At 44.2% G+C, this 26,242-nt stretch overlaps 1 protein-coding gene across 12 annotated transcripts in view; it reads left to right on the forward strand.

Moving 5' to 3' along the window:
- nfixa (nuclear factor I/Xa) overlaps positions 1–26,242 on the forward strand; it is a 117,224-nt gene that overhangs the window by 8,798 nt on the left and 82,184 nt on the right. For 10 of the 12 annotated variants that reach the window (XM_061678820.1, XM_061678826.1, XM_061678829.1 and 7 more), the window contains exon 2: positions 19,279–19,810. In XM_061678820.1, the coding sequence (XP_061534804.1) occupies positions 19,279–19,810 (532 nt within the window). Of the gene's footprint in view, positions 1–18,059; positions 18,745–19,116; positions 19,811–26,242 lie in introns of those variants that run through there. The other 2 variants (XM_061678821.1, XM_061678819.1) reach the window with 2 other exon arrangements.

Below are 26,242 nucleotides of genomic sequence, written 5' to 3' on the forward strand. Positions count from 1 at the left end.
TTTACCTGCTTACGAGCGCAAATTAATAATATAATTAATGAATAAAAGGCGACAGGATTATTTGCAGTAACTACCGAAACCGACCGAAAATGGTTGCGCAGTGTGTGGGTTCCGGCAACTGGTTTCCATGAGCGGCTGAATGTCGCCGGTGAAGAGCATCGCAATGTCACAGACGTAACTGCCAATCCAAAAAAATGCACCTGGGCTTTCACCCCCCCCAAAAAATATAATACAATTTTGTGTTTTAAGCGTAAGCGAGATCCAGCTAGCCGCACTTTTTCCTTTATTGCCCCTTGTTTCCTCTCTTTGTGGCAGTCTGCTTATTCCTTGACAATCGCATCATGTTTTTGTGGTTCAGTAAAAAAACAACAAAAAAAATTGTATGTGGAGCCTCAAAACTAGATTCAGGGTCGCAGTTTTTCCATTGCAGTGCACCAGAAGATGCTCAATCGCAACTCTCAATTTTGTTATGTTCATGTATTATGTTTGTTGTTGTTTCTAAATTTTCCTCTTCAGCGCATCTGCAGTGTGTCTGAGCTTCGTTTTACACTTGTCACTAAAATTAGGACTGATTATTTACACTTCGCAACTTCCTTTTACACTTTTTTACATTCAAATATTCCTTAAAAATAGCCTGTGCAATTAATCAAGATCGCCGACGGTGACAGTTTTGACACAGAGAGTGATTCAATTGCAAAATGTGTATGAATAAACCTCTATCATAATCCTTAAAGTTGTGTTGTGGGGTCAGCCCCAAGCCCAGTCGGCGTGACTGCTCTATTTGTTTCCATTGGACATGGTCGCACTCACCAAGAAAACTTGACGTGTATCAGCTGCGTGGTTGCTCTTATCTCCCGCAGACGCACAAACTTGACCTGCTGCGTAACCACGTTTTTGCCCTTATAGGTAAATAGAGACTTACGGCAATGCGCCAGCTATGCCAACAAACAGTGTCTAGTCTGATCTCTGGTAATATGAGCCTCACAGTCACCCGAGTATAAACATCACATGCTCGGGCTGATTCATTTTTGATGGTGGTGATTATGATTATTAAATGGTCTGTAATGGTAATCCTCATGTGCAGCCAAACGTCATGCCTTTGCTGGGAGGCAATTGTTTGTTAATGCGCCAGTGAAAGCCAAAACACATACAGATGTGTGTGGGACCCAAACCGCAAACTCCATGCCATCGCTTGCTCCCGCTTGATTTTTACCAGCCGGCTTGTGGAAACTTTACAACCGTCTTTTTAGCGTCCATGCTAAACTCATTTAGCCGCCTCATGCTAAGCCGCACAGTAAAGTGTGTTAGTGCGGTCGTAGTGGTTTTGGGGCCAGTTGTTGGGGAACAGCTGCACAAGTGAGACCAAGCAGGGTGGGAAAAGCGACGCGGCATTTTGATTTACGCCTTGTGTTGTGTTTTGTGAGCGAGCGTGCGACTGACTGCCGAAATGTTTGACTCAAAGAGTCGGGCCGTGGATGCATACGCAGCGGTGTACGGGCGGCAGGGGTCCGGGCTTGGGGGAAACGTGCGTGTTTAAAGTACACACGGGGCTAATTATGCTGATTTAAGCATTCTTGTGGTCCTCCCAACGGCTTGCGGTGAGCTAACTGGCGCAGGGGGGCGTCCGGCGGGGAGAAACGGGAAGATAAAGAAGTTGCCGATAGCCAAAGAAGGCGGCTTTACAACTTCGAGGGGGGGGGGCTTCAACGTACGGAGAGAAATATGTTGCCCCAGACACTGATACAAATGAGGAAAAACATACACTGCCCAGATATTCCCCCCACCGCACTCCTCACTTGAGGGTAAAGCCCGTTCTGCGTATTTATTTTTATATTCAGATGTTATGGATAGCTCCGGGAAAAGGCTGTCCCTTTTCCCAGCAAGGGGAATTAATACTGTTTGAATGTTCTCGCCGGCGTCTAAAAGGATGAATTTTGAAATGGAGTTTGGGAGGTTTGTAAGTGAAAACCTAACCACTGCTAAATAAACAAAACTAGTCTTGATTAAATGCGACCCTTGTTTGTTGACTCAGTGTCCTGGCCTGCGTGTGGACACCTGTCTCTTCATTTGTATTTATTTATTTATTATTATTTTTTAAAATGCACTTGCACGCGCCGTGCTGTTAATGTATGCATGCTGTGAACAAAATTAAAGAAAACATACACAGTTGGTGGCAAGGGAAAGAAAACTAGATGACCACAAGCATCTGCCAATTGGGAAACTGTACGTGTATATGTAACGTAAAGGATTCCAATAATAACATCGTCTCCGGTTCCAACAAGAAATGATTACAGACTACCACTATGTGTCCTCCCATTGATACTGTATATTGACCATAAAACTGGTCACTTTTATAGGAGGGGAAAATCATAACTACATTCAAATGGATAAAATTGCAACCATTTTTGGCCCGTCTTAAAAGCTCAAGTATTGTTATTTGCACAAATTCCGAATCAAAATGGCAGAAGGACAATTCCCAGAAACGCAAATCTTACAGCCTCAATGTGATAACGTGAATTAAAAAACACTGCTTCAAATGTCCATTACAATAGGTCGAAGCTTTTGTTGCTCCCTACATATAATTGATATTGAAGACCCTCTAGCTTTATTAGTCGTTCAATAAATTGGCGACAACAAAGGAGCCCCGGCAGTGCCTCATAATTTCTGTCAAATCAGATCACAACTTAATTAGTGAGCGATATCATTGTTGATCGGTAGTCGCTCGCTTCGTACGCATCGTAAACGTGTCAAACCGCTGGCCGTGTATCAGGGTGCGTATCGCGCATCCCACCTCCTCCATTCACACTGCGGCGTGTCGGCGGTAATCAAGTATTTGCGACCTTAGTGCGAGGCAACCGAGGACGAGTCTTGGAAGGAAAACTGCCTGCAGAATGGTTTGCGTTTAAAATCTCCTGATGATAGAATCTCCCGAGATAGATCGTCACAAAATCAACCGACACCGAAATTCACATGCGTTCTCCTCGTGAAACAACATACTTTGCTTTCCTGACACCTGTCTCTCCTTTCCGTCTCCTCTTTATTAAGTGTTTTTGTCTTTTAAAATCAGCCCAGTTTCTGTCCGCCTCATCTCGCTTTCGTTCCCAGAGGAAGCCGCAGTATTATCTCGGCTACGTTGGATCGGGAAAGCTTAAAAGCCGCTTCCTTACCTGCTTGTCATCTAAAACCGATTGGACCGTTCGGCCGTTTTATTCCAATGTACTCTTCTCCCAGCGAAAAGGTTTGGTATACGCACATTTCGTTTCTCTGGTGACGTGAAGGAATGCTAATGTCTCATAACCACATTACAACCCTTCGGGCATCATGTCAAACCGGTGGCCCGGGGGCCAGATCTGGCCCGCCACGTCATTTTATGTGGCCCGCGAGAGTGTGCATCGACTTTGTGTTTCTTGCTAGAATACCAAAATTGCAAATCGGCTTCACTTTTAAAAATGTTGAGCTATTCCAAGCATTTTTGTGTTACCAACCCCCCTTTTAAAATACAATTCATACTTTAGTTTTTACTGGCTTCTAATTTCAAAAGTAATTATCCATTAATTTGCGCATATGTAATAATATGAGGCAATCATATGGGTTCGCAGCCAGAACGGCCCTCCGAGTGGAACCATAACTGCGACGTGGCCTGCGACAAAAATGAGTTTGACACCCCCTGCCTTAGAGGAAGCAGAGGCTATCTGGAGAATCAAATCTCAGCGTTTTCTCCGCCCCCCAGATTTTACAAAGAGTCTCATTTGGATTTTCCTCTGAAACAATTGTGTCCTTGTATATATTTATACAGGAATATAATTGCTCTTTCCCAGAAGGCAAAAAAAAAAAAGCCTCCACAAAAAAAAGAGGCCGCATTTGTACTTGTAATTTTATTTAATTTTTTTCACAGGCACGTTAAATAAAAAATCAGGTGCATTAGCAGCGCAAAGCCTGAAAGAATTCTAACAGGATACAATCAGGGCCGGGCCGTGCCCTCTGTGACATGTGGCAGTGGAAAAAGGGAGCGAGGGATTTGCTGGCTTTATTATTAGGGCCTGTGAGTGTTGTTGATGGAGCGGCTCCATGCGAGTGGACTTGTGTGTGCGCGCGCACACACACACACACACAGCGGTGAACGCTACACTGAGCAGAGGTGTCAGCCTTGGCTGCCGACTCTATGAAAGGCAAACTCTTAGAAGTGTGCGCTTGTGTGAGTGTGTGTGCACGCTGCACTGAATCGCACGCACGCGCGTGAGTGTGTGTGTGTGTGTGTGTGTGTGTGTGTGTGTGTGTGTGTGGGTTTAGCAGTGACGGCCAAGAAGCCTCGGCAGCATCTGACGTGGCAGCTCTTGCTGCTTTCTGTCCAGCTTGCTCCTTCTGGCGCACTTTCCTGTGATACTATCTTTTCCTACAATCACATGTTTATAAATGGAGACCGACCGAGAATTGATAAACACGGCGCCATTCATGGGGAAATAACAGCGCGTCCAGGAAGCGCATTGCATAGGTTATTAAGGTAGAAATGCAGACTTTTGCCGCATACGAAAAATTATATTGCCACCTGGTTTTGTCCCCCCCCACCCCCACACTATTGCAGCGTATGGAAAATAACTTTGTTTAGCTATTGAAATCAAATAAAAGCACATGTAATTACAAACTGCTCTCATGAGATTTCATGGAGATCTAAGCATTTGAAGACATTAAATGAGATTTTTCATGTGAGTTCAACTGCTACCAATTGCTGGATGAGATCTTTTTTTGTGAATTTGGCTTTTACAACTTTTCACAATGCATACATTTAGAGCAATGCATTCAAAGCTGATTCCCACCCCCTCTGCTAATTGCCGCTTTTCACACCTATAAACATTTGGATTCTCACAACATGTAAGGGGGACAAAAAAAAAAAACATTTAAAAAAAACGTGGGCGAAGTCCAGCTATAAAAAAAGAGATAAAACCCTGTCGATAAAAAGCGTTGCTTCCTTGGCAGAGGTAATAAAGTTTAAAAACTGAAATGATGAGGCTATATTCTATCTGACGACATGCATTTAAGTCCACACGGAAACACTTTTTAAAAATGGAAAATTGTTCAATGTAACCTTTTGTCCATTTAAATACATGTGGAAAACTCTTTCCAAAATATGAAGACCCTTAAAAGTCCTCACAATTGACCATATCTCATAAACCAAATCAGCGTTATGTAATGTTCGATAACATTCGCCTTTCGTGCGAATTCTGTTTGATTGCGTACAACGTCAGACGTACAAGTACACACATATGCAAAATGACATTCTTTCCAGTAGCGATGGGCATAATGATCAATTAAACGGTTAATCGATCATAAGAATTGGATCGCTTGTGCGGAAATTTAGTGCACTACTTGGCTGTAACCAGTAGGGGCGCTGTTGACTCAGTCTCAAATCTTTTGCTGTACGATGACAGCATTCTTAACTTATTCAAATATCTAAAAAAAAATAACAATGTATGAATTAATTGATATTTTTTTTTCAAAAAACAAAATGTGTGGCTTTAGTGTGGGAAAGATGTACAAAAAGTTAACATATGAAGCAAGGTGTAAAGTTACTGTTGTTTTTAATTGTATAATGTTGACATGATCCATCACCTTTTTTCCACCCATCTATCCTTATGTTCCCTCGCTTATTTTAATGAGCAGACCTTTTATCGGGGTGGGTTTTATGTCCCCTCTGAGGACATGTACTTATGGCTGTCTCCCTGCGGTGCTGTGGTGCTTCTGAGGTCTGCGCGAGGTCGTGGTTTGGGCCGGGGAAGTCAGCGAGCGCGCTTGCAGAGCAGATAACCTCCCATCAATGCTTTGTGTGCGTGCGTTTCTGTGTGTGTGTGTGTGTGTGTGCGTGCGTGCGTGTCAGTCCTCGCTCTTGTTTCGCTGCGCAATGAAAGTCTAAAAACGGAAAGCGGTGGTTTGAGGACAAAAGTTTCAAAAAGGACCCAGTCTTTATACATGCGCGCTGGGGAAGGCTCTTTTGTTTCTCGCCCCGCGCGTATTTGTCTGCATCCCCAGCGTCTTCCGGCCCGGCACGCCGCTCGCTCCGCAGGGAATGCCACTCAAAATGGGCAGAGTGACCTTTAACCCTCGAGCTGCCAGCTCAAGACGCGCTGCCCGTCTCCCTTTGACCCTAAACGCGGTGGAGCTTAACAGAGATTAAGAACCAGCGCCGGGAGCGCCGTTTGAAACGGACACCTTATAACCCTAATGGGATCAAAGTGGGCCGGGAGGCCACTTGGAGCGGCCGCAAAGCCTCCAAGTCAACACGCGGAGACAGACAGACAGACAAGGCAGAGTGCGCAGGCAAAGACCCAGCTCATATCATGCCACGGGGAGTGGGCACCGGTTAACCCTCGTGGCGCCAACCCCCAGCAGGCGAGGCTCCAGCTCACATGAGAAGCAGAATGAAATCCGCAAGCTTCAGTGTCCCCGATTGGACGTTCTCACCGACGTGGCCTCTCATGCTTGGCGTGGCTGCCTTCTCATCTGCAAACAAATTCTTCCCTTTGTGGGAAGGCGCATATTGTAACTTACGTCAAAAATCGTTTTGCAGATATTTCAACCGACGCCAAATTGGATGTCAAAAATCTCATACAAACGGCAGAACGCTCGTCAACCTCGGATTTGTTTGGCTTTACAAACAAATGTTCCCAAAGGAAATAACTGAAAGGGAAATAATCAGCTTTAGGGTTTAACTGTGGCCGTCATTAAACTTTTATTTAACTGTACTTTTTATTTAACTGTTTATTTACTGTTATAAGATAATATTTAATAATGTTTCAACTCAACTTCTTGTCAACTTTGCCCTATTTTACTGAGCCGCCAGGATCGTGACATTCCAGTGTCGCAACAGGTTCTGGAGTGTGCGTCTGTGAGTTCCATACGCAAATGACCACAAGCGATGGCGACTTGTTTTAATCATTTCAAAACAATAAATGTGGCATCTCCTAAAGTTAGCCAACAGTAGATAACGTTAGCACGCTGAACACTTTCCTGTCTAGGGTAGTGTTGGAGTGTGCGTTTGAGAGAGAACCAGTTTGAGACACACTTGAGAAATAACACATTAGCTCAAGCCATCTTTAATCGTATGTTATTATTAATAATTCACGATCTTCATCTAAGTGAAGGCACTGATCAAGTTAATGATTTAACACAATAATTATCAACGATGATAAATATGCAACACTTTATTTCCGTAGATCTCTACAAGTGTTTACGTTTTCAAATGTTCACTTCTGCAACATTCCTAGGAAATCACAATGTGCCATCACTGGTGAGCTGTCGAGTGGGGCTCCCCCCTGTTGGTGAGCCCTGCGTCACATGATCTCCATGGACGCGGACTTGCGAAAAATTCTGTAGTTTCCATGCCAGCGCTGCCGTTTATAAAAAAAAGTTTTAAATGTTTTGAGCTTCCAGGCTCCAAAATGCTGTTGTCATGAATGACAAAAGTGACACCATTTTTTTTTTTTTTTAAATATAAATATCCGAGTTGCAGTTTTGCAAAATCAGGCAGAGTTCTTCACTGACTAAACCGTTTGCAGCAATGGAGATAAAGAGCACATGCGGGCCATTACGACAAGTGAGGATGTGGAGCAGTTTGGCCCGGAGGGACGACTGTAGCAACAATATAATGAAAGCAAAAAGTCTTCGGCAGAGACACTGACTAGTTCGAGGTGAAAGAAAGAAAGAAAGAAAGAAAGAAAGAAAGAGGGAAAAAAAGAAAGTCCAAGGCTGGGTGCACAGACTGAACGTGCGAGGCGGGCACATGGGCGAAGCTTTTTTTTGTTTTTTTTTTGTTTGTTTTAAATAAAAGGGCAAAGGCACTCTGCCCGGCTTTTGGAGAGAGGTTGGCATCCCGCCTGGCCAGTAGACAGAATGAGGAATAAAAGAATGAAGGGGAGAGAAAGTCTCTCAATGGTGCGAGGGGGGACGCAGTCCTCGCCGGCTGCTGCTGCTGCTGCTTGTTAGGAAAGGGGGGGCCTGTTGGCTTTCATTATCTGCTCCGTTCTCTCTGTATTCGCTAACTATGAGGTCCGAGACCTCAAGGCCCCCTGAGCTCCTTGTGTGCTGCCCGTGGCGTACGCCTGTCGGACGTGTTTGCGGCGTGCGCTTTTATCGGGAAGTGCGAGGCCTTCCTGCCAGATGCAAAAAGCTGCCGTCCAATCTTTTTTCTAGACCACTTTTCAAAGTAGGCAGGTGGGGGGGAAAAAAACAAAAGCAAGAATTTGTTTTGTTTTTTTAATTGATTTCCCCCCGCCCAGCACTGTTAAAGGCAAAATGAATTGATTTTGATTTCCTTCAAAATAGCCTTGCCCGAGCGGTAAGAGAAGCTCCGTCATGGTGTCCCGCCATCGGATAATTAGACGTTCAAAATACTTGTCGGACGGCGACAATTGCTGTCAAGACATTAGGGTGGGAGAAAAGAGTGTCAAGTGTGAAACTTCACACCTCTGTCCCGCCTAGTCTGGCATTCCCTTACACAATGGGCACCGTCATATGGGTTGAGAATGAAAATTGCCTTTTCAACTACATCCACCCAATTAGTGATGGTGCAATTTGCACATGGGAAAACGTATCCGCATTGGGAGTGCAAATTGAATCAATACACGACATCCAGTTAGGGATTGCATGACTCAAATGTTTTTGCTGTCTACTATAATGTGATTAACGTCGGGGTGAACTCGATTAATCGATGAAGTTGATATTTTTTTTCTGCGTGTAACAGCCTCATGGACCGGTTTCATGTAAAGACATATTTCCACGGACAAATAAAAGCAAATGATTGCAAATACAACTCAGCATTAAGCTAATTGTAGGTGTTGTCATTTAGTAAGAGTCCGACGCATGTTTATTTTCAGGAAACCGGCTAGTGTCATCGTGTGTTCCATAGCATAGCGTGTTGTCAGACGGGACATTGTAGGCAGGCAGGCAGGCCCCAGAAAAATTAAGCATTTCTCTATTTCACTTGTGCGTTTGTGTTTACAGTATAGCCGTGCACACTGAAGTGTTTGCGACGTTGGTGTGTGTTGCATCACACAACTTCTTTGATGAATGAAGTTCTCGATAGCACACAGTTGTGCGTTGTCTGACATAAGATTTCGCCCTCGTTCCTCGCCGCCAATCCTGACGTATCGCCGGTATGAATCTTTTAAAGCTAGCGGTGTTCGGAATAGCAGAAGTTAGCGAGGCGAACCGCCAGCAGACAAGATGCTTAAAAGAAGGTGATTAGCGCTTAGTCGACTTCAAGTGTTAAACGTCGACGCGGAGTAGTAAAGTCGACTGTTCGTCGACTAGTTGACTGATCGGCTCAACCCCGACAGCCAATGGCGGAGCGAAAACCCCTCCTCGCTTCATGCAATGCGGAGAGGCTGCGTGCATATTTTCCCATGCAACACGACAGAAACGTAATGTAATATAATGTAAACACGTACGGGGTCGCCGATGTGCATTCACTTCCACTGTATATGCTTCACGTAATGCTACACCAGGCCGTCTTTTCTCTTCTGTTCAAATGTTTGTAACCTGCAGGATCTCTTCATCACGTATAATGTCGCCCAGTTGTGTTTAAAAGAACTGATAACATCGAGCCTTGGAGAAACGCGTCTCTCTAATCCAGCGCACCGCTATCAAGATGAGACGTCAGTTTTGCATTACCGGTGGGCGGTAAGTGTGTAGTATTTCGCTGTAGTCGGCTTTTCGCTCGCCGCAAAATATTTTGGGTGAACGGAGTGTTGACTTTCCATCCACCGAAACCAAAGTCAGAAAATCCCCTATTTATTTAACGCGGTTCCAGATAAATACAATCAAAATATGGCGGGATGTGTTTATAATTAAGTGTATGTGGTGATATTTATGCACAGAAAAAAAACACACCAGCCTCGCGAAAATCCGAGCGGAATAAATCTGAATGTATGAAAAATGGCAAAGAAGATCTTTGATGTGCATTTGTCTCCTGCCTCAAATGTGGAATATTCTGAAGCTCAGCCGTGCAGCGGGCAGAAGCCGCGGCTCGCCATCGGCGCTCGCATCTCTGGAGCTGTTTAAAGTCTTCCCGCCCGCCGCCTCACGCCACAAACGACTTCCAGACTTTCACACGTACTTCACGACTCCAGTGTTTAAACACGCGTAATTAAAAACGATGCGCAGACATACTTTTTACATCAATCTGCACTGATGGGAGGAAGACGAGGGGAATGCTTCTTCCTTACCTGCAGGCGAACGCCGTGAATAGGTTGCAGAGGGAAGGAAGTGAAATGGAGAGGACTGTGTGTGGCCTACAATCAAAGGAGATCATTACGACTTGAAGAAAGTTTCCGACTTAACGTCGTAACGTCAACTTGTGTGTGATGATTTCATAACAGTGAGGCTTTTGAGGTCGCAAAGCTCCCCAAGTTCTAGTCACCGTCACACTCCCTCGGCTGCTCCGAGCACACCTTACTTTCCCTGCTCTCCTCTCGGGAAGACGACATGGAAACTTTGCTCGGGCCGCAGCTGCTCCCCCCCCCCCCCCCCCCCCCCCCCGTTTTCACCAGGAAAAGCTGGAATAGGATTGCATTTTGTGCTACTTTCCAATGAGCCGAGGTGCCTGTTTTATGTGAAATTAAGAGGAGCGATCAGTTCAAAATTTGCACACAAAAAAAAACACCTCAGGACTTTTTGTGGCCAGATACTGAAGAGGGGAAAAGCTGCACAGTGCTTCCCTGATATCGCTGGCACACTTGTCAATACTGGATGTGATTTTGCACAGCAGATGTTAAGGATGAATTCCACTCATCACATGTCCTGACATGCTGAAACCTTCATCAGCTCCCTTTCTGCGTGTGTGTGTGTGTGTGCGCGTGCGCGTGTGTGTGTGTGTACGTGGGTGCGCGTGTGTGTCTGTGCGTGTTTGTGTTTCAAACTTTGATCTTGATCAGAGTTCTATTAAAAAAAGTGTGTGCGTGTGTATGCATGTGTGTGTCAACTCTGGAAAATTCGGAAAATTCCAGTCTTTTATAACTTGTGTGTGATTCTCTGTGTGGCACACACACACACACACACACACATATATATATATATATATATATATATATATATTATATATCACACACATTTTACTCTTTTAATTATGATTCATTTGTTTATGAAATAGCTACACTTCGATAATAATGATAAACATTACAATGACTGGATTTTAGTTACAACAAAGACTGAGTTATTAAGCAAAATGTGGCTGAAATATTTTAAACTGCTAGAAAGGAAAAGTAAATGAAATAGTCGGTCTTGAAAAATTCAGTCATTTTTCAATCGTAATTATTGAGTAAGCTTTTGTATATGAGAATGGCTGCACTCTAATTATAGACATGCAATCTAATTCACACCTATTTTTTGTACCCTTTTATTCTCATTATTTATTTCTAATGCATTATTTTTGTCACATATTATTGATTTTAATCCTTTTTTTGTGCTGTTTGACTTCCCAAAACGATCGAGTTGGAGAGCATGGCGACGTGACGTGACGCGACGTGAAATGACGCGACGCGCACGTGGTCGTGCAGTGTGCGAGATCGTGGCGTCGACTCGTCTTTCTGTCTTTCCTACGGCAGTTTGGACTCTTTCCACACGTTAAATGAACATCTTTGCGTATATACACAACTGTGCGTGGAAAGCAGTCTCGTTTGTATGCAAACGTTTACTGATGATGAAGGTGTTTAGATTTATTTTTATTTTCCCAAAACGACAATTTCATTTGATCTCATTTTATTTATGAATAGCGTTTCAAGAGTAGTGATTAATTGTCACCCTTGGCACAAACGTACTGGTAGTGCATGCGTGCTCAATGACGCCCTCTTCTGACTTTTTTTTTTTTTTTTTTTTTTGTCTCTCTCTTCGGTGGAGGACGACTCGTTAACACGCACATTTCAATGTTGTGTTTTTCGGTTTGAACGAGAGCACTTTGTGATTATTTTTAGCTAATGAAGAGCCTGACGTTGATCGGGGCGCGCCGCCGTTGTGCACGTTGTGTGCCTGGAGGTCGGCGCCAACACCGCCTGCGGTACTTCACGTTGGGTAAATGGAACAGCAAACGACAGGGGATTATGAGGTGTTTGCGTATTTTTTATTTCCCCCCCCCGATTAATAACGATTCAGTGCAAAGGTTGTATCGCTGAGGGAGAGACATAAACGCTGCAGTGAGGCGCCACGTCTTCAAATGTTACTTTTAATGTTGCGTGGGTCTATCTGACAATTGAATTGGTGTATATGAATCAGGATTCAATGAGAGACTCTGACCTTGTGTAGTTCATGTCTGAGCCATTTTTAGACCTTATCACACAAACCTCTGTTGACACCAAATACTGGTGTTACTGGTTCATTTATCATATTACTGGTGCAAGTGTTTGCTTTATAAAATGGTAGAAAAAACCCCACTGTCTTTTAAATATTCCTCTCTGTGTTGCTTTTGGCCACTCCTAGGTGCTTTTTCGCTGCTTTTTAAGCCTCCGCTCGGCTCTCGCTCGGGAGGTGAACCCAGGAGGGGGCAGGAGCTCGGGGGGCGGGGGGGGTGGTTTGTCTTGGCCGGCCGGCGGAACAAAGGTCGACATTTAGTGAAACACTGAGTGTGGCATGCACAGATAAGAAGAGCTCTCGCGTTAATGCCAAGCTACTGATCCACACACACGCATGCACACACACGCACACACTGCGGTGGTCTAGGCCCCAGACAACTACCACCTGGGAAAACACAGGAAACCCTCATCGGCGGTGGAATTTAAAATTGTCCAAATATTAAGAGTTGAGGTGCAATTGCACTTACGAATCTCTGATCTAGATCTCCTTTGTGCGTGTAGAATGTGTGATCTAATGCAGACATTTTTCCGAGGACACCCTCATAATCCTACTGCCAATCGAACATAACTACCAAGTGTACCCCGAAATATCCCCTAGAATTAAGAATAGGGATGTTCGATACCGCTATTTTTCAAAACGATCCAAGTAGGTGTATTCACTCGAGTACTCACCGATACCGAGGATCGATACCACTGGTAGCCTTCTTTTGATACATCAAATTTCAATGAACACAATATCTTTCTCTCTGATGCGCATGATGACTCGCTGCACTGTCAAACCGTCGCAGTGTAGCGCCAACTACTGGCGAGGAGGACTCTGTCAGATGAGTTTTTTTTTCTTGTGGGGTGATTTCTGCAGCCATCACAAGTACCCTTTACCTTGAGATAAGTATTGACCTGATACGAAACCAGGTATCGGTCGACGCCCGTCCCTAATTAAAAAGATTATTTTTGAGAAAAGTTAAGAAATGCCTACTGATTAGAGGAAAAATAGTTGTAATCTTACGGTAATAATGTTGCATTTTCCATGATAAATTGTTTTGCTTGCTTTATTGTGTTTAAGGTTCGTGCCGGTCTCCATATATTATTATTTTTTTTAACCTTTATTTATCCAAGTAAGGCAACTGAGAACAAATTCTCATTTGCAATGCTGACCTGGCTACAGTCAGCAGAGTAAAACAAAGCAAAAATACAATAAAAAGTAATTAATACAGTACATTTACAACAAACTTTCAATATAATGTAGTTACATATTTACACAATACACTAGATTACATCACAGTATAAAAACAGGTTCAGTGATCACAAAACCTTCAGGCGTTGGCTAAAAAAAACAAAACAGGAAAAGCCTGCTAGAAAACCCCAAAAAATATTTGATTATTTAGAGGCACTTTAATTGGTGACGGGTGTGCACTGACTCCCATTTAATTTAAGTCCGAATGTGATTGGCTAAATCTGAACTCCACCGCATCCCAGTTACGAGAGGGTGTGCACTCTTGTTCAACCACATTATTTCAGTTTATTTTTTATTTTTACTTCCCCCTCTCCAAAAGATTAAAAAAAAAAAGCGATTGTGCTGTATAGATCATAGGTTACTTTGACTGTGGGAAAATGAAATGATTTATCTCGGTCTCATTTTGTTTTTTTCTATCCCAAAAATCTGACATTTGAACACGCGTGTGTAGACTTTTTAGATGAGTTGTACTTACGGTCAGTCTGGTCCAGATGGGTTTAAAAACAAAACAAAAACCGCCCCCTCCCCCGATACATACGCGAGCCAGTCAGCAATGGCGTCCTGCCAGCTCGCTAGCGGGCGAGCCGGTTAGCCGAGCGGTCATCCGCCCGGCCGGCCGGTCAGCGGAGTGGACCCTCTCGTGGTCCAGACATTCACAGAGGGAGCGGGCCAGGCTAGTGCTGACGGTCGCCAGCGCCAAGTGGAGGACTCCGGCCTTTGTGAGGTGTTCACACGGCAGACAGCTTGGCCCCGCTACCAAATGTCTGGGCCCTCGACTTTGCCGCGTGACAAGTTAGCTGCTCCCGTTGCCGAGATTCCCGTTCATGTCTCTGGAATCCCTCGTCGTCGAGTCACACTATCGGAGGAAGAAAATGGACCAAACGTCCCAGGCTCGGCTCAGGCATTTGTAATATGGGGGCATCGTTAAAAAGAAAATGGGGGGGGGGGAATATTTCTTTCTTTATTTATTTTTAAAATCAAAATTATGAAGAGAAAAATTGCATTATGAAAATTAAAGTGGTAGTATCATGAGAAATAAGTCACTAAATTATAATCTTACAAGAAAAAGTATTTAGTACAGCGTCATGTAATTAACCTTAATTTTCATACTATTTTTCAGAAACTTTTTTTTCTCACAACTATTCTGGTGAAATTAAAACTTTTGTTCTCGTAATATTAGAACCTTTCCTCATGTAAGATTCCAAATCTTTTTTGTTTTTGTCACAGTATTGTGACTTCATTCTTCTAAAATAACCTTTTCACATAAAAATAAAACTTAGTTTTTTCTTGAAAATTACAATTTATTTGATCATAATATTTTCACGCTATTCATCTAGTATTCCAATTGTCATTATATTGCGACTTTATTCCTGGAAAAATGTATTCTTGTAAACCAAACCCTCTTTCTCATGATTTTATTCGTTACATTGCAAGTTTATTCTCGTAAATAATGACTTTTTCATGATTTTGTAACTTTGTTTCTGGTACATTTACAACCTTTTCACTTAATAAAAAGACTTAAGCCTCATAATATGCTTATTTTTTTCACAATATGACTGGATTCTCGTAAAGTGAAATGTTTTATTTTTATTTTTTAAATGGTAACATTATGACTATTCTTGTATGTTGCAACTTTATTCTTGTAAATTACAACTTTTTTGTTCCTTATAATATTGTGACTATTCTTGTAAATTGCGATTTCTTTCCATATTTGTCAAATTACAACTCTGTCCCATAATATTAGGACTCCAGCCTTGTAGTAAATTCTGTCGTTTTTAGTTTAGACATGTTGCATTTCAACGTTGTTCAGTTTGACTGTATTTTCATAAAGCTTTCAAAACTTTTATCGCGTAATATTATGACTCTATTCTTGTCAAAGTATGACTTTTTCCTTTTACAATTCAGTCATTCTCATGTCACCACTTTATTTTCATAAAAAAGATAAGTTTTTCTTGCAATATTATGACTTTATACTTCTTTCTGTGAATCTAATAACTATTCTTAGACTGTACACGATCAGGATTTTTGGGGCCGATCAGCGAGTTTAAAAAACCGATAATCGATCACCGATCCGATCACAAGATGGAGGAATGTGTCTATTTAAATGGACTGTTCATTTACTGTATATACTTGGGTACTTAATTGCTCAAAACTTTATATTTACAATAAATAATGTATCTTTGTTCCTATATTTATGCCAGTGAAGCATAGTAACAGAGAACAAATAAATGCTTTTCTATTAGATGGCAGGAAGTAAATACAGTAATTAATGCATCCACTTTTTGTGACATTTTTGTTTGTTGGTGTTCTGTGAGATTGTAAAATATGTTCCTTGGCTCCATAAAGGTTGGAAATCACTGCTCTACTCACAGCGTGTATTCTAATCAGTCAGGTCAAACCAACATTACATGACAGAAATAATGGGTGCTAACTTACTGTAATTAAATGACTTTATTTTAAATTAAATGACTTCACCCACACCGAAACGTTAGAGCATGATTCGACAGAACGGCGGCGTGTTTATGTGCAACCGTTAGCGAGCTAGCACTAGCTTGCTAGCCTACGTAACGTTTTTGTTGCCTGCTTGCGAGCCGTATCGTATTAAAAGTACGTGAACATACCTCAAGCGAGCCTTAAACGAACGTCCTCTCCTGTCCTGAGCGCCGCTGACCACCAACACACGTTTTTGCCCATTTTGCCCTTATAATACCGTCTGCGCGATCCGCTCTTGTTGCCGTCGCCACGGTAGCGAGTGTATCCGGTCGCATTTGAGTTGACATGATAAAGCCCAGTGATTGTAAATAAAATGGGATGCGGTGGTATCGGAATACAAGATTTTATTGCAGTAGTCTGACAGTGCAATCGTGAAAGAGCAAATTTGCCTTGTCGTCTGATCCGGGCATTACGTTTTGCCCGTCTTCAACGTGTTGTCTGTTCCACGCCGCCGACGTGTTTTTATTTATTTATTTATTTATTTATTTACTTATATATATTTGTTTAAGTAACTTCATTGGCTCTCAGTTATTTACATTACTGTGTCAAAAGACAAGGGTAAAAATAAACTAGCGTTTGGATTCAAATATACTGTGCACGATGGCGAAGCGGAGTAAAAGCTTTTTGCAGAGCCTATCAATGACGTCATTGATCGGATCGGCGAATGATGACATTAAAGCCGATCAGCATAAAATGCTAATTATCGGCCGATACCGATCAGGCCGATAAAATCGGTGTGAAGTCTAATTCTCATAAGGTGACTGCTTTTTTTTCTTGTAATAATATACTTTTGTACTGGTGATATTACAACTTTATTCTCTTCGTGAATTTTCTTGTCAAATTACCACTTCATGTAAAGTTATAACTTTGTCACAGCTACAAATGTAATTCAAAATGACATCTAATGCTAAGACTTATTGTTGTATTGTTATAGAAGTCTCCCGTTGCGGTAGCATTTATATGGGTCAACCAGCGAGTGTGCCACAAAGCGAATGCCACGCACTCTCTTATGAGTTGTGGTTTCTTGTTTGTTGTGACTGTTTTCTCGGTTATTTTCATAATTCTTGGAATTGAAAATGCCGTCATTTTACTAGCATCTCTAATGCCAAGGCCAGATACATTACGATAACATTTAAGCGATGTATGAGACGCGCATTGATGCGTTTCAGTTCAGTTTCAGGCCTCTTTATGGCCGCAATATGGACCTGCCCGAACAGTTGAGAAAGCTGCAGCTAATTAGACTGAGCCAATTCATTGTGCACACATTCCAGTTCCATCATAATTTGCTAACTTTGCATGGGTTTGTGGAGGGGATGGGGGGGGGGACGAGGCCTGCTTTGGTGCATTTTGAAGCAGGGGAGCATGTTTTTAGATGCAATTTTTGTTGTTGTTGTTTGTTTGGTGGGCTGTGTGTGTGTGTGTGTGGGGGGTGGGGGGGGGGGGGGTGACAGGCGTTTTCAGGCATTTTCACCCCCCACCTCCTCGTCTCCTTGTTTGTTTGGCAAATCCGGGAGCAGCTGCTGGTCTCAGGGTCTAGTGGGATTTTTGGGCCTGTGTTTTCTCATGCCATCCCATGCCAAGGTGCTGTAATGCGAGCGGCTGGGGGTGTGTGGGGGGGGGGGCGTGTTTCTGGAGTAGCGGGGGTACAGCCGGGGAACGCGATCGGGGGGGAGGGTCAGTCGGCAGGCGGCGTCTCGGTCGGACTGCGTGTAAAATTATGGTATGGTCTGGACTTTGCCTTTTTGCTCTCGATTGTCTCTTTGGCCAATGACGCACCCGCCGCCACGCACAATCCCTCTCGCTCTCTCTCACTTTCTCTCGCTCTACCAGCCGCCGAGTGTACACCCCCCACCCGCCACCGCCCCTGCCATCGCTCTTCCCTCCCTCCCACCTCGGCGCGGCGAGCGTGCGTATTGGCTGGGCCGCCCGTGAATGGGTGCCAAATAGGTGGTCCCTGCGCATGTTGGCACACACTCAGTCAATGGGTGCCGGAGCGAAGTGAGGAGGAAGAGAGAGAGAAGGCAGAGTTGGAGGCAAAGAGGGCGAAAAAAGAAGCGGCACTCGGGTTTGCCAGCGGTCGCGCGCACTCTTCCAACATTGATTCCGTCCTCTTGTTTTGCTTATTTATTTTTCATTTTTTTTTGTAAACCTCCTTCTCCCCCTTGTCCAGGTTTCTCTCTCTCTCTCTCTCTCTCTCTCGCTCTCTCTCTCCGTCGCACTTTGAGTCTCATGCAGATTTTGCTGAACTCGAGCCGCGTTTGCCAAGTCAGTTTGCGTTACCATCGAGATATTTTTCCATGTTTTTGACAATTTGATCCACTTGATGGATTGATTTGATTTCATGAATTTCTCCTTGTAGTCTTTTTGTTGTTGTTGTTCTCGACAGTGAGGTGGCTCAACTTCTTTCCACTCTCCTTCTGTGGTGCTCTTGAACAACAACTCTCTCGCTTCTGCTACACTACCTCCTATGTTCCTTTGCTGCTATTACACTGTGCCCCTTTTTTTTTTTTTTTTTAAAACTTTTGGCTGCTTTCACTGGACAGCATATCCTCTCGTTTTTATTTTCCTTTTTTTCAAAATGTTTGACAATTTCTGCAGTGCACACTGACTAAACAAAACATTTTTTTATTGTTTTTATTTTTTGTGATCTGCGGGGTCAATTTATGATGAAAGCGCAAAATGGTAACTAGCATTTTGTTTATGTTTTGCATATTTATGCTGTGTTAATTTGATATTTTTAAAAATGGGGCGGGGGGAAATAATTTTCCATTCTAATTGTTATCGTATTGATGCACACATTAAGATGCTTTAACCTTTCACCTGAGATGAGTTAATGGATTACACATGTCTTTGAGTGTTGTGTTAGTGTTTCCTTCAACGTGATGTCTGATGGGGAGAGAGTGTCAGGCACTCTCTCTCTCTCTCTCTCTCTCTCTCTCTCTCTCTCTCTCTCCCTCTCTCTCTCTTTCACACACTCTCTCTGTCGCTCTCTCTCTTTTTCGGCGCCTCGTTCATTCCCTGGCTCCGCTCGCACGGAGCAGGCGCCGCTCCTTCATGCTGCGCGCCGGTGCTAACTGCCTCACCTCTCTCTTCCCGTCCTCCCCCCCGCTCCCCCTCTCGCCCTCCTTCTCTCCCCCGTTCTCCCCCTCCTCGTCCTGCTTCCCCCCGTCCTCCCTCTCCTCCTCCGCCCTCCCCCTGTCCTCCTCCCTCATCCAGGATGAATTCCACCCCTTCATCGAGGCCCTGCTGCCCCACGTCCGCGCCTTCGCCTACACCTGGTTCAACCTGCAGGCCCGCAAGCGCAAGTACTTCAAGAAGCACGAGAAGCGCATGTCCAAGGAGGAAGAGCGCGCCGTGAAGGACGAGCTGCTGGGCGAGAAGCCCGAGATCAAGCAGAAGTGGGCCTCGCGCCTGCTGGCCAAGCTCCGCAAGGACATCCGGCCCGAGTTCCGCGAGGACTTTGTGCTCACCATCACGGGGAAGAAGCCCCCCTGCTGCGTGCTGTCCAACCCCGACCAGAAGGGCAAGATCCGTCGCATCGACTGCCTGCGCCAGGCCGACAAGGTGTGGCGGCTGGACCTGGTCATGGTCATCCTGTTCAAAGGCAGCCCGCTGGAGAGCACGGACGGCGAGCGCCTGGTCAAGTCTCCGCAGTGCTCCAACCCGGGCCTGTGCGTCCAGCCGCACCACATCGGCGTGTCCGTCAAGGAGCTGGACCTCTACCTGGCCTACTTCGTCCACACGCCAGGTACGTGGGCGCCCCGCTGCCGGTTCGTACGAGGGGAGGGGAGGGGCTGCGCTAGCTCAACTCACCTCACAGACCCCGAAAGCCTGAAACTGTGCATCATTTTCTAAAATCACACACGCCGTGCCGGCGCCAGTGGGCAAGTTCTTGAATACCTTCAAAAATGTGGTCGAAGGCCTTAAAACGACACTTAACCCTTGTTCAAATATCTTAAAAATGCCACAGACACAATAAAAAAACAAAATCATATTTTCTTGGTAATTATGTTTCCTTTTTCCCAATAAACTATTAAAATACCGTTTTTAAAAAGATAAATAAACCCACTTTATATATGCTGGTGTGTAATACTGAATGTACAAATAGCCACAAAATAATCGAAGGACTCAATAATAAATAATGGAAATGTCATAGAAATAGAATGTGAACATAATTTCATATTTGAATAATATAATATTTTCCACTCCCTTGCCATGTTTCTTTGTATTTGTTCACATGGGAACGTAGACCCCAATGTAGTAATATGCGAATGTGTGTGACTGTGTGTGTGTCGAGGGTCCAACGTGCCCTGGCAAGTCTGTGCTCCTTTTTCCAAGCGAAGCATTTGCGCCTTTATATAAGCGCGTAGTTTATTTTGCGTGTGTGTGATTGCGTTTTTTTTCGAAGATTATAGCCACTGTCAAATTAAATGTTTGACTGAGATGAGGGAGAGTCGCCGTTTACAACATTAGTTCCAATTCCGACGAAAGTGCGTGTGCCACGATAAGGCCATTGTGGCCGGGGATTGTCATTTGGCCACAGCCCAAAAGTGTGTGTGTTGAATTGTGTGTGTATGTGTATTGTGTGAGAGCTGCGAGTCTCCTGCTCTCAGGTCGCAGGCTGCTGCTGCCTTCGCCGTCTGCCTGAACGCCTGCGCTGCCTTGGACCTGCCTGCCACGCACACACACACACACACACACACACACACACACAGTCAGCCAGTACTCGTGCAGCCACCTTCACACCCGTACACAAACACACAGCTAAAAAAAGAGAACGAGAGAGAGACAAAAAGAATAGACTTCGTAGCGTACTTTCACACGTCGAGCCAAACATGGTTTTAGTCACATACACACACCCACACAGCACACACACGCAGCCAAAGACCATCCTGGATGCGTTTCGATATTGCCAAAGTGTGTTGTATCGCAGCCACCAGGATGGATACGCACACGCGCATTCAGCCAAACATTGCTTGCTGTAGCTTCCCATGCAGCCATTTTACACACAGCCAAAATACTGTGTTGTGTTGTGTTGTAGTGCTTTTCCAACACACACACGGGCACATGCGCACATTTTGCAGCCAAATCCTCTGAAAACACACTTCACCATGCTACACGCAAACAACGCCTCATGACCTAATATTATTTCAGCTGGATATTTGATTTTATTTATTTCTTTTTGGGGCATTTCAAATGAGTGTCAACCAACATCTAACACTTACACACACACACACACACACACACACACGAGAACACACACTCGCAGGAACCCACAACCTCAGTCCAGGCCAAACACCTCACAACTCTGGCAGCGTCGTTTTGTGTTGGTGGGTTTGTGGCGCGGGAGGAAATCCTTTTCTATGTTTTTCCAAATGTCCTGTTAATGAGGATGAGTTTTTTTTTTTTTTTTTTTGCAATATTGAGTAAATGTACACTCTGAACACATGAATTATATTCGCTGTCCGCCAATTAGCTGCATGTGTTTATCCATTTTAACCCCAAAAATGATTTCCCTAATTGCTTACAAAATGTATAAAATAATAAACATTATTTTCATTTCAAAATGATGATGTTTTTTGAATCACTAAAAAATGTTTTTTTTCAATATTTTTTAAAAAAAACCTAATACTGTAAAAGGTGAAGATTTTAAACCTCACATAAAACAAGCACATCCTTGTAATTGTAATTGTTAGTGTGGTCAACATTTTATTTAGATTTCTTCTGTATTTTCTCACTAGTTTTTACATGTACCGCTCCAAAGAAGCAGCTGAAATGATATATATTTTCTCCACATGCACACATAAGTCGTACATAGCCACGCAGTGTCAGTTTTGCGTTTGTGAGTTCAGCACATGGCGGCCCGGCGGGGGACGTTCGCAGTGCACGCCTCGTTCGTGATGTCCCCTCGCTGTGTGCTTTCTCTTATTTGCTGAACGGCGGCAGTGTGCCTCAGCACTTTTCCTTCCTCCAGACAGAGCAGCCCAAGTTGGAGAGAGAACATTTGGGGCCTGCAGGGAGCGAGAGTCGATGGGTGGGGATGAAAGCGTAGACAAAGGGCAAACCGCTGTCTTCGAACCTGCCCAGAGGTCAAACGTTTCAGCGCGCTTGGCTCCAGTTAAGCGTCGGGTCGCCAAAGCGTGATTCGTCAGCCAGCAGTCAGGAAGGCCCATGTTTTTTTGTTTTTTTTGCGCTTCAGTCGCACAACGAATAACACGACGTGCTCATTGTTCGTTGTTGTTTGCTTTGCATTTTGTCGGGCTTTGGCATCGCCGCCTCTCCTGCTCCCGTTTGATCCCGTACACACTGTCGTTTTGTCTCCTTAAACGTGGCCCTCATTGTTGCTCGCGCAGAGGTAAAGTCTCCGCTCATCTCTTTTGTTTATATTGTGGAAGACGGCGAGCGCGAGAACGCGCCTTGGAAAGGAGAGAGGAGGCTGCGATAGCGATTGTTTTGTTTGGCAGCGCCCGAACCCGCTTGGTGTGGGAAGAAGAGAAAGACGTCTTGTGTTTTGTTTATGACAGAGTGGCAAAAAGCTGCCACGGGGAATCTCCGGGCTCTCTGTCATGCTTTCTCAGTCTGTTCTTAAGCCAGCACATCCAGATCCATCTCTATTTTACGGAGCGCCGCAGCCGTGGCGGGACAAACCGCGCCGCCGTCATACGCGGCAAACGTCCTTGTGTTTTCTGACACCTCAGATAAAGAGCAACATGTCTTTGAATGTTGTAACTGAAACGCTGGGTGGCACGAGACACGCCAGATGAACAGAGAGTCTCCGCAGTGACTTTAAAATACCCTTTATTTTAGTTTTTTTTGTTTTGTTTTTTTGCTCAAGCAGACCGACAATAGGCTATCTGTTTGAGAGTCCTTGTGTGACGCCGGCTAACAAGGCACAGTGCGTTTTTAATTGTTTCACACAGCCAATCAACGCACACGCCCAGTTCTCGCAACGAAGCTCACCAAATATTGCATATTGCAGTATTGCATGCATGCGAGTGTGAATGGTTGCTTGTCTATATGTGCCCAGCAATTGGCTGGCTTCAGTAGGCTTCAACTCACCAATGAGAATGAGTGATAAGTTCTTAGTCGTATACATTAGTATAAAATTATATTGTTGACAGAGGAAAGTGCGATCCCACCGTTGACTGAAATATTTTTGTATCCAAATGACTAAAAATGATAACCTTTTAAATGTAAAAAGCATTTAATTTTCATTTCGTGGCCCAGCGTCGCCTCAGGCAAGCAGTCTGTATCCCCAGGTTGACTTTTATATATTGTTGGCCTCATAACATAATTGCCTGTCATTTTTAACCTACTGTTAACAAATCAATAACTAATATCATTGCTAAAAAACATTGACTTAGGCAACTATGCTGTTCGGCTAATGATATACAGTATATTTGTTGTTATTAGGTTTAGTAACCAAGTTTACTCTTACTTTATGTGCATTCCCATCAGCTACAGGACTGGTTTGGATTATGTTTTGCATTGTTTTTTTTTTTGTCCTATGTTCACAAACAACTTGTTGGCTGTTTACTGCCAATTCCCTTTTGTCCTCCTCAGTTTGTTATGCACAATATAACAACAGTAGCAGCTAACGCAAGGAGGGAGGAATCTACAACCCTTGGCGGAGGTCTGCTACTGAGCGCTCTCGTTAAGACTCAGACTGTTTTTATTATAATGGCGATAGCGATCTCTTGGCCCACAAGTGCCAACGTTCTGCATGATAACCACAAACTGGCACGCTTCCTGTGAATGAATGAATGAGTGTCTGCTCGCGTAGCGAGCTGCGACGCCTGCGAAGGTGGCCGTGCAGTATCACCAGGGCCACCCATTTACCTAATGTGTTTGATTTGCTTCATAAAACAATATGCATATTGTGCTGTTTTAGATTAAAACGCAACATATTTATCATTTGTCCGAGCATGGAAAGAGAGATTAAAAAAGCATTTGTCAGGCCCAGAGTTAGCTCATTGCACTTACTCATACTTTGGAACTCGAGCCACGTCTTTTATTCCTTCTGCGAGCCGCAAGCGTGATCGCGAAAAGATGTTTCAAATGTGTTTCCAATCAAAAAAGTAAAAAGTGCAGCACAGGAAATTTACAGTCACTCCGAGGGAGGTGTGAAATGTGCGCACTGTGCCATTTGCGCCGTGGCCGCTCCGCACTGCGCCACGCGCTCTCCGGTGCCAGATCCCGCCTGGACGGAGAAACCCCCGGCACGCAAGCCAGACCCCTGACTCACTGACTGCACGAAGGATCCACAAATAATCAAGACAAATAGCATGCGATTGTATAAGAACGTAGTACAACATAATAAAGGAGAAGGTAAAGAAAGAAATGACTGCACTGTAGTATTCGTGTACTTGGATGTGTGCCTTTAAGGGGCGGAGTCTAGTGAGTGACCTCAGGAGCTGGTGTAGGGTTCAGTTTGAGCATCTGGACGTATTTTGTGGCCATACAGCAGCTAATTGCGAGTGTTCGCATTTTGTAATTTTGTGTTTGCCCCGTTCGCCCTGCGCGGGCTCTCCTTGCCCACATACGAGGGCACGACAGGACCTTAATTACTCTTTTTAGGTATAATAATTGTATAATGTATAAGATAATTGTTTTGGGGAATAAAGAAAAGAGGATTGCTGTTAGTAAAAACCTGGAGTCACTCTCTTTAAAAACCAAAGGCCAAGTCCGAAACCTTGGTGTTCTGATAGATTCCGACCTGACTTTCAACAGTCATATCAAATCAATTACTAAAGCTGCCTTCTACCATCTGAAGAACGTATCCAGAGTGAAGGCTTGCATGTGTCAAGCAGACCAGGAGAAGCTCATCCATGCTTTTATCTCAAGTAGACTTGACTATTGTAATGGTCTTCTGACTGGACTCCCTAAAAAGAGCATTAAACGGCTGCAGCTCATTCAGAATGCTGCGGCTCGGGTTCTGACCAGAACAAAGAGGTCACAGCCTATTACTCCAATTCTAAAGTCTTTACACTGGCTTCCAGTCAGTTTTAGAATAGATTTTAAAGTTCTGCTACTGGTCGATAAATCACTGAACGGTTTAGATCCTGAACACATGAATGAAATGCTCATGGAATATAAACCCTCTGAGATCGATTATTTTATTTGTTTATTTATTTTGTGGGGGAAACAACCCCAAAAACACTTAGTGGCGGTTTATCCCTGCTTATTCACAAACGTCTGTGGTTTAAGAAATTCGTTTTTATGAATTTAAACAAAGTTTTTTTCAATGCCACTGTAGATAGAACAGCAGAAGAAAACAGAGAAATGTTGTAGTCGATGCGAACAATGATGAATGGCTCACAGCATGGTGGAAGTTTACTTATGGATTCCGCAGCTCTCCACTGTTTTGCCGCTCTTTTTTTTTTTTTTTCTCTGTGAAAATAATCTGTAGTTAATTACTTCCTGATCCCTCCTCTGGCTCCCATGACATCACACGAGTGGGCGCTCCTTGTGCGTGAGTGTCGTTTGTGTGCGAATGTGCGTGCGCAGCTCAGGATGACCCTCGGCGGTGAAGTGTGCGCTGAATGAAGTGTCGACACCGAGCGAGTCTGTCGGGTCTGAGGCTTTTGTGTTACGTGCTGTGGGAACCGTGCCCGCGGCAGCTAAGAAAAGCCCTCCTCCCGCGGAGTAGCTTTGGCATCGCAGAGAGCGTCCGGCCGACGGCCTTCGTTTAACAGGGCCCGCCCATCTTTTCTTTATTTTTTTTAACGGGAGGTGAAGATAGAAGGGAGAAGCTTGTCGCATTAGAAAAAGGGAGCGTCTTCTCTCGCAGCGCTTGGCCGCGGAAAAGAAAGGCTGGTGTTTGGACGGCTCCTGGGATTGGTCGAAGCCAAAGCCCTGCTGTGCGCTTGTGCACTCCAACACACACACACACACACACACACACACACCCAAGCAGACTTGAGGCTTGCGTAGAGGACGTACTTCCATCAGTCCAAAAACCGCAGGATCTTCATTCAGCTCATGAGACTGTGATGACTCAAGTGCACATGAGGGGAAAACAAATATCAGACCACGTTGTGGTCATTAGTCGCCAGATTAACTGTCCACTGACAAGTTGCATCATGTGCCCTGAATTTCTTTTGTTTCTATCACTATTCGAAAACTGCAAAACCCAGACAACGATTAAAATCCCATACCTGCATTTGTTTCCGTTTAGTGT

This window comes from Phycodurus eques, chromosome 6 (assembly GCF_024500275.1).
Source record: "Phycodurus eques isolate BA_2022a chromosome 6, UOR_Pequ_1.1, whole genome shotgun sequence".
NCBI classification, from domain to species: Eukaryota; Metazoa; Chordata; class Actinopteri; order Syngnathiformes; family Syngnathidae; genus Phycodurus; species Phycodurus eques.